The sequence below is a fragment of the Lutra lutra genome, chromosome 10 (assembly GCF_902655055.1).
Source record: "Lutra lutra chromosome 10, mLutLut1.2, whole genome shotgun sequence".
Lineage (NCBI taxonomy): Eukaryota > Metazoa > Chordata > Mammalia > Carnivora > Mustelidae > Lutra > Lutra lutra.
Genome location: NC_062287.1, coordinates 67,404,566 through 67,418,703, shown reverse-complemented (window position 1 = coordinate 67,418,703; position 14,138 = coordinate 67,404,566). Strand labels below are relative to the sequence as shown.

The 14,138-nt window shown below is 50.9% G+C and overlaps 1 protein-coding gene across 11 annotated transcripts in view; it reads right to left on the bottom strand.

The window, feature by feature from the left end:
• MICAL2 (microtubule associated monooxygenase, calponin and LIM domain containing 2) overlaps positions 1-14,138 on the bottom strand; it is a 216,382-nt gene that overhangs the window by 99,530 nt on the left and 102,714 nt on the right. For all 11 annotated transcript variants that reach the window (XR_007120831.1, XM_047690499.1, XM_047690500.1 and 8 more), the window contains exons 14-17: positions 13,919-14,118; positions 13,436-13,542; positions 4,668-4,736; positions 1,415-1,564 (exon numbers count right to left, since the gene is read on the bottom strand). Coding sequence is in view for 10 of the 11 variants with exons in the window: in XM_047690499.1 (XP_047546455.1) it covers positions 1,415-1,564; positions 4,668-4,736; positions 13,436-13,542; positions 13,919-14,118 (526 nt within the window). In the remaining variant the exon portion in view is untranslated. The remainder of the gene's footprint in view (positions 1-1,414; positions 1,565-4,667; positions 4,737-13,435; positions 13,543-13,918; positions 14,119-14,138) is intronic.

Sequence of the window (14,138 nt, the reverse complement as noted above, 5' to 3'; positions counted from 1 at the left end):
AGGAAAAGGAGAGTCAGACACTTGGAGGCAGGAGAGGAAGAGAGGCAGGCAGAGAGAGTTTGCAAGTGCAAAGACAGCCCTGGGCTGAGCTCCCACGAGCCAGGCCCAGCAGGGAAACTTGAACCCTGGTTCTCTGTCCATGTGAACAGCAAGTCCTGGAGTCCCCTTCTCTTGGACAATGTGTAAATCCCAGGGAGGCCTCGCTCTTGGCTCAGACCTGGGCCACTGGGCCTGCACTGCCAGAGCCTATGCCGAGCCCAGGTGGCCAGCCCTGGTGTCCTCCTAGAAATGGCCAAATCTCCTGCACATGAGACAACAGGGACAGTACATTCCTTCCAATGGAAGAGAACCCTCGACTGACACTTGGGGACCTCTGAGGGCCAAACCTCTAGAAGGGGCAATTGAGGAAAATAATCACAAGTCTCAGGAAAATGGTCCCCTATGAACAAAACTTGGCTTCTTGGGGAAGGCCAGTTTGTCCAAAGGGGCAGGGCCCACCGTCAAGACCAGGGAGACATTTATGATCGCCTGTAAGTCTGATTAATCTAGAGTCTGCCCTTCTCCTGAGAGGAGCCTAATTCTGTTGTACAACAGGTGTTCTCCAAAAAAGAACCAAACCCCATGTCCCAATATTTTTTAATTTGATGATGGCATCCCAGAGCAATTCAGAGGAATGAACCATGCAGAACAGACCATGGAGTCAGAATCTGAGAACAATCGGCTTGGTGTGCAGCCTGCCCCATGGTAGTCTGCCTCCTTCAGTCTCCCAGGTGCCCTGGTCAGACTCCACAGCCCTGCCGGCCTGACCCGAGGGAACATGGAGGAGGGGATGTCAGAGAACACTTGGGGGGGAGGTTGGTTCCCATGGAGCTGAGAGCTATGACTTCATTTCCCCTGGGGTGCACAGGTCTCCTCCCTCTGGACTTAGACTTCCAGGCAGCCAGTGTCTCTAAACCTCCCTTATGCTGTACTATCTCAAAGCTGGCTGCAAATCAGGTTGTGGTTACAAGGCAAAACCAAATTCTGGATTTCTTCTCCAGGGCAGAATAGGCATCAGCCAACTATGGTCCTCAGGCTGAAGCTGGGCTGCTGCCTGTTTCTGTAAATTAGTTTTGCTGGCGCACAGCTATGCAATTTGCTTCAGTACCGCCCATGGCCGCTTTCAGGCTACAATGGCAGAGACAGTAGCTGTAGAGAGATGGGAGGCTCCTAAGGCCTCAAACCTTTGCTCTGGCCTAAATGTGCTATCTGGTCCCTCCTGGGGCCGCTGATCCAGAAGGAGCCCCCATCTCACCTGAGCCAGGCCTGGCTGGCGTGCCTGAAATCCCCCACTAGGCCTGCACGTTTCTCCTGGCTTCTCAGCAGGTGCTGGTCACCGGGAAGGCAGGTCCAGTGAGCATCTGACGGGACTCACCTGCCTCAGGAGCGAGGGGTTCCGAGAATTCTCTTCGAACTTGGCCAGCAGCTGACTTGCCATGGACTTGACTTTGTTCTGGCTTCCCACTTCTCTCCCGCTGCTGCCCTCTGGACTGGAGCGCAGGCTGCGGCTGGGATAGGCCGAAGGCTGCAAACACCAAAGGAGCACATCGGTTATCGGATCTCAGAATCCAGATATCAGACAACGGCCCGGGGACACAGGACACCAGACCAGTTTCCTGAAGAAGGACGCCAGGGTCCGAGGAAGCACGGCCGGAGCGGCTGGTGACACCCACTGAGATGATGTTCACATCTTCCCGAGGGATAGGCACACCCACCTGGGAGCCACACAAGGTCTGAAAACGGCCTCTTTCACCTCCCTGCCCACGGACCTTGGCAATTTACTTCATTTCTCTGGAGCCCCCTCATCTGTAAAACGGGAGCCCGGCGCACTTCAACTGGTTGTTGCAGAGAGGGCCACATATAATAAGGAAGTGACCAGCAAAACCGTTTTCCAATTACCCTGTGTGGCAGCGAGAGGTGAAGAGTAGGAGGGATGAAGGAAGCAAGAGGGGGTGTCAGTCAGGCAAGGCACAGGCTTTGGGCTCCCTTCTCCCCTCTCTTCTGCGTCCCACTCCCAACATCAACCAGCCCTGCTCTGTGGTCCCTACCTTTAAAAAAAACCATTTCATCTGGAAATAATGTCAGACCTACAGAAAAGTTACACAGACAACACAGAGAGTTCCCGCATACCCTTTATCCAGAAGCACCCAATGTTAGCATCTAGAATAATCATGGTACTGTTACCAAAACGAAGCAATGAACACCGGCACGGTTCTGTTAACGAAGCTAGAGACCTGATTCGGGCTACCTCAGCTTCCCAGCGATGTCCTTTGGGTTCAGGACACAAGCCCAGGTCCCACATGGCATTTAGCCACGTCTCCTCAATCTCCCTCCTCCGTAAGAGTTCCTCCATCTTTCTTCGCCTTTCATGACCTTGACAATTTTGAAGGACACTGGTCAGCTATTTTGTACAGAGTCCCTCGGGCTGGGTTGGTCTGATGTTTTCTCATGGTCAGACAAGGGTTATGGGTTCTGGAGAAGATGCCTCAAAGACCAGAACTGCTTGTGTCCCTGATACCATCGTGAGTGTTGACTGGTGAGGTGCTGGCTATGGTCACTTGGCTGTGCTGTTTTATAAAATGGAGTTCCATGAGAGCCTTCCTGAGCTCATCGGCTAAAACATAAAACTTGGAAAATTACCAGCGTTCGCTGGTTCAATGTCTGCTCTCCTTGCCGAAGGACCTGCTCCCACAGGCCTCGGCAGCAAATGCCACCATGGAATCAGGTAAGCCGTCCGCCTTCCCAGGGAGGCAGGGCCTCTCCCTCACAGGAACAGATGTTTCAAGACAAGACAAGATGTTTCAAGACAACAAAGATATGTTCATTTAGAAAGGTCATGGGAAGAGGCAAGCTAAGGTCAATTGATTTTTTTTTTCTTAAAGATTCCCTAAGAGGACCAGACCCAGGTGAAACCTTATATGCATAGCCACTTTGAAGTGTTGAATAAACATGGACCAAAGAGTCACTCTCCACTTCAAAGTGCAGAACGGAACTCTGCATATCACTGTAGTCTTTTTTTTTTTTTTTAAAGATTTTATTTATTTATTTGACAGAGAGAGATCACAAGTGGACAGAGAAGCAGGCAGAGAGAGAGAGGGAAGCAGGCTCCCTGCTGAGCAGAGAGCCCGATGCGGGACTCGATCCCAGGACCCTGAGATCATGATCTGAGCCGAAGGCAGCGGCTTAACCCACTGAGCCACCCAGGCGCCCGGCATATCGCTGTAGTCTTGAGTGGAAGACCGTAGGTTTAGTGGAGCGTCACTGTTGGCAGAAGGCCAAAGTCGGCCAGGACAGTGGGTCACGCAGACTAGCACTGCTCAGAAACAAATCACTGCAGGGCTCTTTGAAATGCAGATTCAGATGAGTCTGTAGTCTGGGGTGGGCCCTGACAGGCACCTCTAAGCAGCTGCTAGGTGAGGCTGATGCTGCTGGTTCCTGGCCCACACTTTGAGTAACAAGAATTTGGAAAGAATTACTGCTTAGTGAAGCCTGACTTTAGTACAATAGCTGATTCAGATCAGCCCAGAAACAACTCAGAAGGGCAGGTGCAACCGATTTCTTCCCACACTCTGACTCCTGGGCTGCCAGCAATAGAGAGAGCAAAAACACTCCCTCAAAGAAGCCACGGATGAAAGGCAGGAGCAGGTTTCCACCTGAGACATCATGCATCACAGGGAAACGTCTAGGGAGGAGGCAGGGGCAAATCACAGGCACTTCAAGTAAGAGCCAACACCCCATAACCAGGAAAGTGGGAAGTTCCCCCCACCCTGTTCATCAGCTTCTGCTTCCTCCTTTCCACTATCTATTCAGGTTCACTAGGAATATTCACTAGGTTCCTGATCACACCAGCACCAAGAAATGGAGAAGCAACTGCTCTTGAAAGGATCAAGTTGTCTAAAAAAGGATTGGACAAGCGTGATTTGAACCCATTGGATAAAATGTGTGCGCATTTTAAGACATGAACTGAATTCTAGGGTTCCATTATCAGAGCGCCCCCTTGTCCCTCCCAGAAAATGGGGTAAGCAACAGGCGGCTTCCCCCCACCCCCTAGACTGGGCCTTGTAGCTCCCTTTGTTATAAGAGTCACTGTTTTGAGAGCCCATGTCTGGAGAGATATTAGGTGCTTTATTTTGACAAAGTAGCCTGTAATTTCTGGCTTTTACCAGAAGGTGGCACTTGTGGGCACCGGGACATTTGCCTTGAAGACCAGTGCAGAAAACAACAGGCAGAAGTTATGGCTCAAGGAGCCATAACGAAGGGCTCCTGGTGCCTGGTTACTAGTCCCCCTGCTAATAGTGATGCTGTGTTGATTAGCACAGGTGCGAGACAGCATGCTCGGCACATTATATTCCCCTTCGTTTTTAGTCTTTAAAAATCCTGCAATAAGTTGCCTACATTTCCACTGTATCATCTGCCTTTCACAGACGTGAGGCACAGCCTGGGAGGCTCTGTTTCTCCAGCTGACAGAGCGAGGAAACAGTAGAGGGGGGACCAGAGCCCGAAGGTGTCTCCATCAAGCCAAGCTTGGAACCGAGTGGCTCACGAAAGAGGAAAGGGAAGGGCCAGTGCTGAGGCCACTGGCTGCCAGGCAACCAGCCTTTGCTTGAATGGACACTGTGGGCACGAACCTCATCCAGGTTGTTGAAGCCTTTCCGCCTCCGTTTGTTCATGTCGCTGTCTTCAGTCTGGGTGTCCACCTGCAGTGGCCAAGAAAGCGTCATGAGCTCAGGGTCTGCAAAGTCTGTGGTTCCACCAACTGCCCTGAGGCCCTAGGGCGGGCCTGGCACTAGCCCTGAGGATGCCACCCGCCTGCAAACAGCTGCTGGCCCAGGAGACACACGGACACAGGTCACCCTGTTCTGGGACAGATGCAGATTTCTGTTCAGAGGAGGGAGACTTACTGAACTGGTGTGTGCGTCAGAGGGGTGGGAATCATATCCCCAAAAATCATTCTGAAACATCCCAAAACATAAAGAATCCCTGTGACACGGGCGGGGCAGGGACCATCTCTGGGGTCAGTGTGACCCTGGGCTCTGAGCAGTCACAGGCCTGCTGATGTCCCTTGGCATAGCATGCTGCCATAAGGACACCCCCTCCCTCCTGCAACCAGGTGCCACTGCTCACCCCACAGGCAGGGATTCTTGGGGCTCAGAGCAGCTATCCGGCTGCTCTGCATAATTTAATGGCAAATTATGCCCGCCATTTGGCCACCGTTGCAAATACCAGTAAACTGCATTTTATCAACTCAAAGGGACATCAGATAAGGTCTGAAAACTCTAGTGATCACACAGCTTTGTGTGCCCGGGACCGTTTTGATTTATTGTTTCCCCAGAAAAATTATTTAGTGTGTCCGCTTTCATTCTCGAAAGTATCCTGGTTAGACAATAAATCACATGGATGCCTTACTCGTAAGACTTTCCAGCCCACTTTCTGCTGCCTGAATCTGAACACTGAAATCTGGAGAACCCCCACTCTGCACAAGGCCACTGCTGCGACCCTGCAGGGGCCACCAAAGGGCACACGCATTGTCAATCTTATCTCCTATGGTGGGATGGGTGGGCTGCACAGACGGAGTGAGGCTGTGGGCTGGGCTGAGAACTGGGGGCTGGACTCAGAGCCTCCTCTGTACCCTGCCAGGCGAGTCTATCCTGACCCTGGGGTTAGACCTGTCTATCTACCCACATCTGGTATTTCTGCCACGAGTATCTCTGCTACAGACAGCTTGGCCTCAAGCACTTTTGCCACAAGCATTTTTACCACGTAACTCATTGGGTATAAAGCAATTTTGCTGTAACAGATACAGAGATAATGGGCTGACAGTTCGATTTCATTGGCTGATGGACAGCCTGGCTCCATTTCTCCCCCCGCACAGTACTCTTGTTTTTATATTACATAAATCTTAGCCCTAATGATGGTCTATATGGTGGTGCAGAGTTTTGAACCCGCATTTCCCACAGAACTTTGGGAGGTCTTCTGCTGGACTCGTGACAAAAGGCCAAGCACAAACAACAGGGGGAACAGGTGCTCACAAGGCAACATAACGCTTAGTCACAAATATGCATCCTTGTATTTAGAAATGGATATAGCTTTTTTTTTTTTTTTTTTTTTTTAAGAGAAAGAGAGAGTAGGAGCATAAGGAGGGGAAGAAAGAATCTTAAGCAGGCTCCACGCCTAGCCCGGGGCCCCAAAGCAGGGCTTAATCTCAAGACTCTGAGATCATGATCTGAGCAGAAATCAGGAGTCAGATGCTTTAACGGACGGAGTGCCCCAGGCGCCCCGGGACACCTCTCTTAAGGAAGAACGTTTAGTGAAAAGAGAAAACGGGTAATGTCGAGCATGGAGACGGATCAGTAAGCAAAGAACACATACCAGCATGAACAAAAGACCACGAAGACAAGTGCTTAGGTACGATCTGCGAAATGAAACCAGCTGTTCGCACGGTGTTGCCATGAATCCACACTACATGTTCTGAAGGAGTCAAAACTTTTGTGTTTCACAACGAAGTCCTTTTAATTTTGTTATTTGTTTCTTGTGTTTCATTATGTCCTTTTTAATGAATGCCCATTTTTTGTTTCTTGTGCTTTTTCTCGTTTGCAGTACAGCTGCCTTACAGCTGATTAGTTACAAAGCAAAATGCTTGCAGCAAAGATGTTTAGGGTGAGACGACCCAGACCCTGCGACCACCAACCATGGGTCTCCAGCAGGGGCCCTTCTCCATACAGCCAGCCCCCTGAGGGCCAAAAAATCCCCCCCCCCAAGGCTCCTACGCACTTGGGCCCTCCAGAGAAGGCCAGCTTACGTCCCAGCCTTCGTTCCACTGGGCAGGCAGGGGGAAGGGCTGCGGGCTATTCTCTCCCCTCAAACCCAGTACGGCCCAATCTGCCTCACCTCTCCTGCCCTTGCTGCACCACGGGAAGGTTTTTTTTTACTTCTTGCCTATTCTGCTCTAAGAGCTCGGAGCCCCCAGCACACATGACTGTGTGCCCACTTGCTCCCAGCAGAAAGCACCTGCTTCCCCAGCTTCTGTAGTCCCATCACCCCTGCCCCCTCCCCACATTTAGCAGCACCTTTAATATTTTCAAAGACAAGATCCACCACAGTTTAGGCATTGATATTTGTTCAAAAATTTGACCCTTCCCTTGTTCAGGGAGCACAAAACAACAGATCAAAGGGCCCTGCCTTCCCTCTAACATTTTTCTCAGCTTCTAATAAATCATTATTCTGTGAATGGAAATGATTTCAACCCAAATGCTTGGGCAAACACCAAGAGAAACAAATGACTTTAATCATAACAATGTTGGGTCTTAGAGGCGCAGGCCATCTGGGCCCCCAGTTCCACCACCTGTGAATGGCTTGCTGGCCAAGACAGGGGCCTGAGAAAGTACAGGGCGTCCTACCCAACAAGAACACTGCATGCATAATCTTAGGGTTTTCTCTTGTTTTGTTGTTGTGTTGTTTCCACCTTAAATGAAGACTTGGCTTTTCTCTCGAAGAGCGACACCTCTTACTCTCTCTTTTGCATTCAGCAGCTCCAGGCTTGAAAGTTCCAACACCAGAGCCAAGGAGAACCAAACCCAGTAGGCTAGCCAAAGGCTCACGAGAAATGCTCCTGGGAGGGAGTGTGCCCAGCACCTGAGAAGACCCCAGATCCTTCAGGGGAAATAAAAGAAGCCTGTGGGGCAACCTCCACTCCTCTGATTCAGCCTGACCCATAGGACAACAAAACGCAGTCCATATGAAAAGGTTGGCAACACACATACCCAAACGGTCTGTACTTTTCCTTACGGATTTCTCATGGAAGCACTGATTCTCAACTAAAGAGCGAGGTTAAAACAGAAGGGTGGAGAAAACTCACACCTAGGGATTTACCTAGTATTTTCTTATCTGTATATCTCTATCTGCAAGCCAATGTCACCTCAGTACCCCCATCTCCTTGGACTCTATTTTGCTCTACAAAGAATGGGGTACAAGGAGGAAGAAAACACTTATGGTGCCCAGCCATACACAAACAGTTCACTTTCTTTTGCTATTAATTTTTTCCTGCCTTACCCCCAAGAACACTTTCTTACCATGATTTCCCAATGACCTGAAAGAATCCATGCACCTGAGGGCATTGATTAAACTAATTGGTATCTCCACTTAAAAAAAAAAGAGATATGTATTTGCTATTCTGATTATTTATTTGATCGGTACAAGATAACCATGTCCCCCAAAAGCCCAACTCCATGTGATCTTAGTCCAAAGGAAACAACCTTTATATTTTACTAGCTAGTATAACCTAACTCGGGAGAAATTTAGATATGGGGCATAGGAAGAAAGATTGGCCATTGCAGGCAATGGCCTGGTTAAGTAGGGAGGCAGCAGGGATATTTAGGCCAATGATACTGGCAGGAAACTCTTCTCTCCTTCAGTAACAGACTACTAAGGACTCATGAGTTTGAGTTTTGACATGACTTACGTCCCTGCTCTGTGACCTTAGGAAAATCACCTAACTTCTCCGACTGCCATTTCCTTGTCTATTATTTCCTTGCCTGGATATACTATCCAGCTCACAAAGTCCTGTACATAAAACACTTCTTATAAGGCACTGTATACCTCTTACGCACTGTTATTTAGATTAATACCAGTTAACAAATGAGAAAACCTGAATTCCAGGTCCAACTTTGACTTTTACTACCTACAGGCAGGACATCGCAATTTAATGTCCCCACAGGCAAGACTCCCCTTCTCTAACACTGGGCTGAGAATACACACCCTGTCTTCCTCCAGAGAGAACACAAGGAACAAATGAGATACATAGGAGACTGCTTTGCACGCCATAAGGTGTCCCGTGATCATGGCTGCAGTGCTGAACTGAGGGTCTGGTCATGCTAGCTTGACTCATTTTCTCAGGAAACAGGCATCTGCCTTGTTTCAGTACTCCTAAGGGACAGCCTTCCCACTTGGCTGCGTAGGGGCTCTGAACCACAGCACACGTCTGTGCACCCGGTCTTCCCGTGACGCAATTCCTGTGATGCAATGCAGGGCTGACCTGATCAGAATCAGTCTGCAGACAAGCAAAGGAACCTTCGGAGAGGTTCAAGCATGTGCCAAATCCCCGGAAGACCTAAATACGTGTTTGTCTGCCTGGCTTCTAACGTACTCTCTCACTCTGTGAGCCACTCAGAACACCTGGCTGTGTGGCACAGAGGACAGAAGAGTGACTGGCCTGCAAATCGTGGGGGCCCGAGGGGCAGCTCAAAGGCCCTGTGCTAGTTCAGCCCGGCTTTTGGCTCTCTGGGACTTTCCCCAAGTCTCCGAGTTGAGAAGCACTAGAAACTTAGAGGAGAGCTCTGGCTGCTAGGTGGGGGTTCTGTGAGAGCAGCTGGGGAAGGGGAGAGGAATTCAGACATTCCCCCTAGAAGGGCAGCGTCCTCGGGCAGAGTCCTTGCTTGTCTTGTTCTTGGCTCTACCCCCAGCACCAGGAGTGCTGAGAAGAGAACCCAGCATCAAAGAGGCACCAGGTCGGTCTGGATGGAGGAAACGCTTCCTTACTTCATGGGCCTGGCTCTTTGGAAAGTGTCTGTGTGGGAGGGGTGAGGAGAGGAGAGCTGGGCTGGCACCCTGACTGCTGGGACCAGACACCCACACCAGCCAGGCTCTGTGAACTCCGCTGTCCTGGGAACAGGGCTGGAGGGGAGCCTGTGTCACCATCGGCTGGCTGAGAGGATAAACACCCTGCGGCCACCCCCCTGGCCTCTGGGATGAGCTTTTCATGAACAAGTGACACCTCTGTGTTATGTTGTCTTGAAAGGAGTGGGCTCCGAATGGGGAAACCGACATCAAGTGTCCTGAGTGTGTACATACTCTCACGTGTGTGATGACTGCAATGGCCCTAAGTTCAGGCATGACCCACATGCCGTAGGCCTAGGAGGGGACATGCGGGAGGGTGGGTATGCTCAGATACCGCCTGAGGTCGATGGTAACAGGAGATCCGGAGTCCCCAGCAATTTTCCCAGGTCCCAGGCTTTTGTGCGGGTGCATTTAGGATCAGAGATAGATCTTCAGGAATGAACCAAGGGCTTCTGAAGGGAAACATGGAATCCCCAAGCTCTCCCTTTGCCAGGCCTGGCCCTGCGACATTTGCAGCTCACCCATTGACCTCAGAGGTTTGCCACTCACCGGAGGGACAACTCTCTGGGCAGATCGATGGGAAAGTTACATTCTCTGAAAATAAATAAGGCCCTCGGTAGAGGAGAAGTCTTCTCTCTTGCCTGAAGCTGATCAGTTTTCTTGGGATTTGGATGCTATCTGGGGTTAGGGATGAGACAATGATTTGACACCAACCGTGAAAACCAGGAAGAGGAAGAGATTTTTAAGGCTGGCTCAGTAGAGAAAAACAGACCCTCTCCAGATCAAGATGCCGTGTTGTGAACAAACCTGGGCTGTTCAATTCCTGCATCGAGACGCTCCTCTGAGAGTTTAGGAGGACATAGGGAGGGTCGGAGAGGGCTGAGGAAAGGGGGATGAGGTTGGAGGCAGACCCATCCATGTGTCCAGATGGTATGTGCGTGTGCTAGTGCGCACGCACTCATGGGGCCATGGCCGGGCCTGCGTCTCTGGTCTATCAGAGCACATGGACAAGGGTGCAGGGGACTGTGTGCCTAACTGCATGGCCATGTTCTGGGTATAACCACGGTGGAGCCTTGATGTGCGTGCAGTTTTTGGAGTGTCCCAGGCAGACATCCTCCATTCCCATCCTGGGGGATGCTGCTGTGGACTTAGTTCTCTCTGCTTGTGAGACATGTCAAGACCAAAGAGCATCGCAAATAGGTTTCCCAAACCAAAAAGTATCCAGATACAGGAAGACCCACAGTCGATGGGGAGGAGGTACTCCGTGTGTGGTCTGATCAGTGCACGGACACTGAGTGGTCGACAGTGTCTGGGGTGCTGCGGTGATGACTATGGCAGAATGTGACCCAGGGACCTTTCTAACTCACCAGCCCACTCAGAGGAAGCATTCAATCAAAAATCATGCCCACCCCAGCACTTACTTTAATGACCTAATCTTTCTACCTATCCAACAGCAGGGCAAATCTGAGACATAAATGAAGCTGTGGAGGGGGACTGGACCCCTCTCAGGATGAGCATACCCTGGGCAGCCCTTCAGGGGCAAATGGACATGGTTGAACCTCGGCCAGGGCTGGGCCAGACAAAGCCTGCCCACGCCCTCTGCATTTTCTAGCAGAGCCAGTGGGAAGTGGGGTGAGCACCTCTCAGGCCTCCGAGGGCCTGGCTGGCCTTGCTGACCATTCCCCATGTGACCCAGGGCTGGCCAGACTGTTAGAATTCCGTCATTCTGTAAACAGAGGTGTGGCGAGTGAAAGGTTTCAACATTCCTCTCCAGTTCCCCTGCTGTTTCCAGTTCTGGGCTAAGTGGTGGAGAAAGCAGGTGGATGGAGAGAGGCCTTCAGTGTTGGGCTCAGACGGCTCCCAGAAAGGCTGCCCTGGCTTGCTTGGTTGGGGAAGCCTGAAGTGGGGAGGCTTAGAGGGAATGAACCTATGACCAGTATCCAGAAGACGACTTTCACTCAGTGGGACATGTGGTAGGCCACACAGCCCTCACACAGAGCCTCTGAACGGGGCAGCCTGGGGAGCAGGGGCCACAGAACCGCCAGGGGCAGTTCAGCCCTTTGGCTGCTCTGCTGGAAACCCCAGCGGACCGGCACACCTTCCCTCCCCAGCCCTGGCCTTGCTAGCCCATTCCCTCCTATAGATAGGGCGTGCCCGCTCCTGGAGTTAGCCCAAAGGCTACAACGTTGCAGGGAGTACAGACCTCAGTGGAAAAAGTGACCGCTGCTCACAGAGCCAAGGCAAAGACAGGAGGCTACGTGGCCCCAGCCCCACCCTGGGTGGAGGGGCGGGCAGGACCAGGCATGACTGACCACAAGTAGGAGGCTGTCGGCAACCTAGAAAGTCAGACACGCACAGAGGTCTGCAGCCCTCTGGGGCCCCATGGAGAGAGGCAAGCTTTGTAGGAGCACTTGCCACCTAACATCTCTGGTCCTTCGTTTTTGGATGTATAAAATGAACACATCACATAAGATAAATTGTATCATACCTACCACAGACATACCATCATTCAAATGAAATTATAAAATCACTAGCCTCGGGGCGCCTGGGTGGCTCAGTGGGTTAAGCCACTGCCTTTGGCTCAGGTCATGATCTCAGAGTCCTGGGATCAAGCCCCACATTGGGCTCTCTGCTCAGCAGGGAGCCTGCTTCCTCCTCTCTGTCTGCCTGCCTCTCTGCCTGCTTGTGATCTCTCTGTCAAATAAATAAATAAAATCTTTAAAAAAAAAAAAAATCACTAGCCTCATGGTTCCCAAACTGTGTTCCAAGGCACCCCATGGCCCCACCATGAGCTTGCAGAGGAACCATAGGATGCTTTAAATTTTCTAGGGAAACATGGTGAAGTCTGTTATACATCTTGTAAAATACCTGTACCAAGTCATTTGGACTTAACTACTTAGTAAACAGAACTTTTAGATATTTCTTTCAATCTAGGGGCACTGCGATAAAAATCACTGAGACACTAAGGGTGCTGTTAAGAAAGTTCCAGAACCTCTTTCAGCTCTGAGATCCTCAAAGGTGTACCTTATTTACCTCTGTGTATTTGCTACTCTCATAAAAAACAAACAAAAAATGGGTGATCGGGTGGCTCAGTCAGTTAAGCATCCGATTGTTGATTTTGGCTCAGGTCATAATCTCCGGGTGGTAAGATCAAGCCCCGCATCGGGTTCCACACTCAGCGTGGAGCCTGCTTGGCATTTTCTCTCTCCCTCCCTCTATCCCTCCTCTCCTGCTATCTCTCTTAAAAAAAAAAAATTAGAAAAACAAACCAAAATATTCAGCCCTAAAGTTGGCAACATTTGTGGAAGGAAGGAAGGAGGGACGGAAGGAGGAAGAGCAGGAAGAAGGAAGGAAATTAACGGAACAGAATGTATAAATGTAGCCTTACCATATACTCTGTCACCGACAGGTGTGGTATAACTGATCAAAATTGCTGAACAAGTGAGAGATCATCTCCCCTTCCTCTTAGGGAAGAGATCGTCTCCCCTTCCTCTTAGGAGGCAGGGCTCATCTGATTTACTTAAAAAAATACTCAGCTGCATGACCTCTCAGATCTGAGCCATGCCCCTCCTAGAACCAGTGTATGTCACTGAAGCCAGCGACATGGTGCCGGGGGGACTTCCAACAGCACAGGGTCACTAAACCGCGCCTTACTCATATCTCCCATGGGCTCTCGATCTGTGTCCTTTATCAGCATTAACAGACTGAGCATATGACCTTCTCCCTTCCCCTGGCCCCATCCATGGGCAAAGAGAAATCTAACAAAAACCAGGCCGAAACTTACCCGTGGCGTCCTCTTTCTTGGAAATGTGAGGTTGAGATAGTTATGAGAAATGGAGGATTTGGCCAAACTGAGGTTAGCATTTTCTCCATAGTTTTTGCCCCAAGAATCTGTTAGGAAATAAAAATGGGACGGCGATCAGACCCTGCCACCACTACCCCAGGGCTCAGGGGGTGTCACTGCTACAAAATCCCTCCAAGTAATTCCCTCACCCTCAAGGTTGGGTAGGAGGCTGACGCAGCTCTCAACAGTGACCTCCCAGTCACAGGGGCAGACCTTCGGCCTCATGTGGCCCCTGCCCCACATGCCCACTCACACACACAGGCCTGGGTGGGTGGAGGCCACCCTGGTTTGGCCTCCAAGTGAGAGGGAAGGCAGGGGCCGGCCTGAGAACATTAGACACAGGTGTGGAGAGCAGCCAGACATGGGCATAGGGTGGAGATGGCCCAAGGGCACAGCAAAGCCTGCCCCACAGAAGGGCCTTACCCACAGGCCTCAGCGGGGTGGCCTGGAAGAGCTCGTAGAACTTGGAGAGGTACATGACCATGCTGAGCTTGTCGGGCTCCTGGGCTGACGCCATCTCCTTGCCCGTGGTCACCGGGGGTATGCCAAACTCACGCTCGGCCACGTCAAATGCCAGCTGGTTGTTCTCCACAGCGTCATCTTCGTTCAGAGAGTCAAAGTTGCTGGAGAATCAAAACGAGGT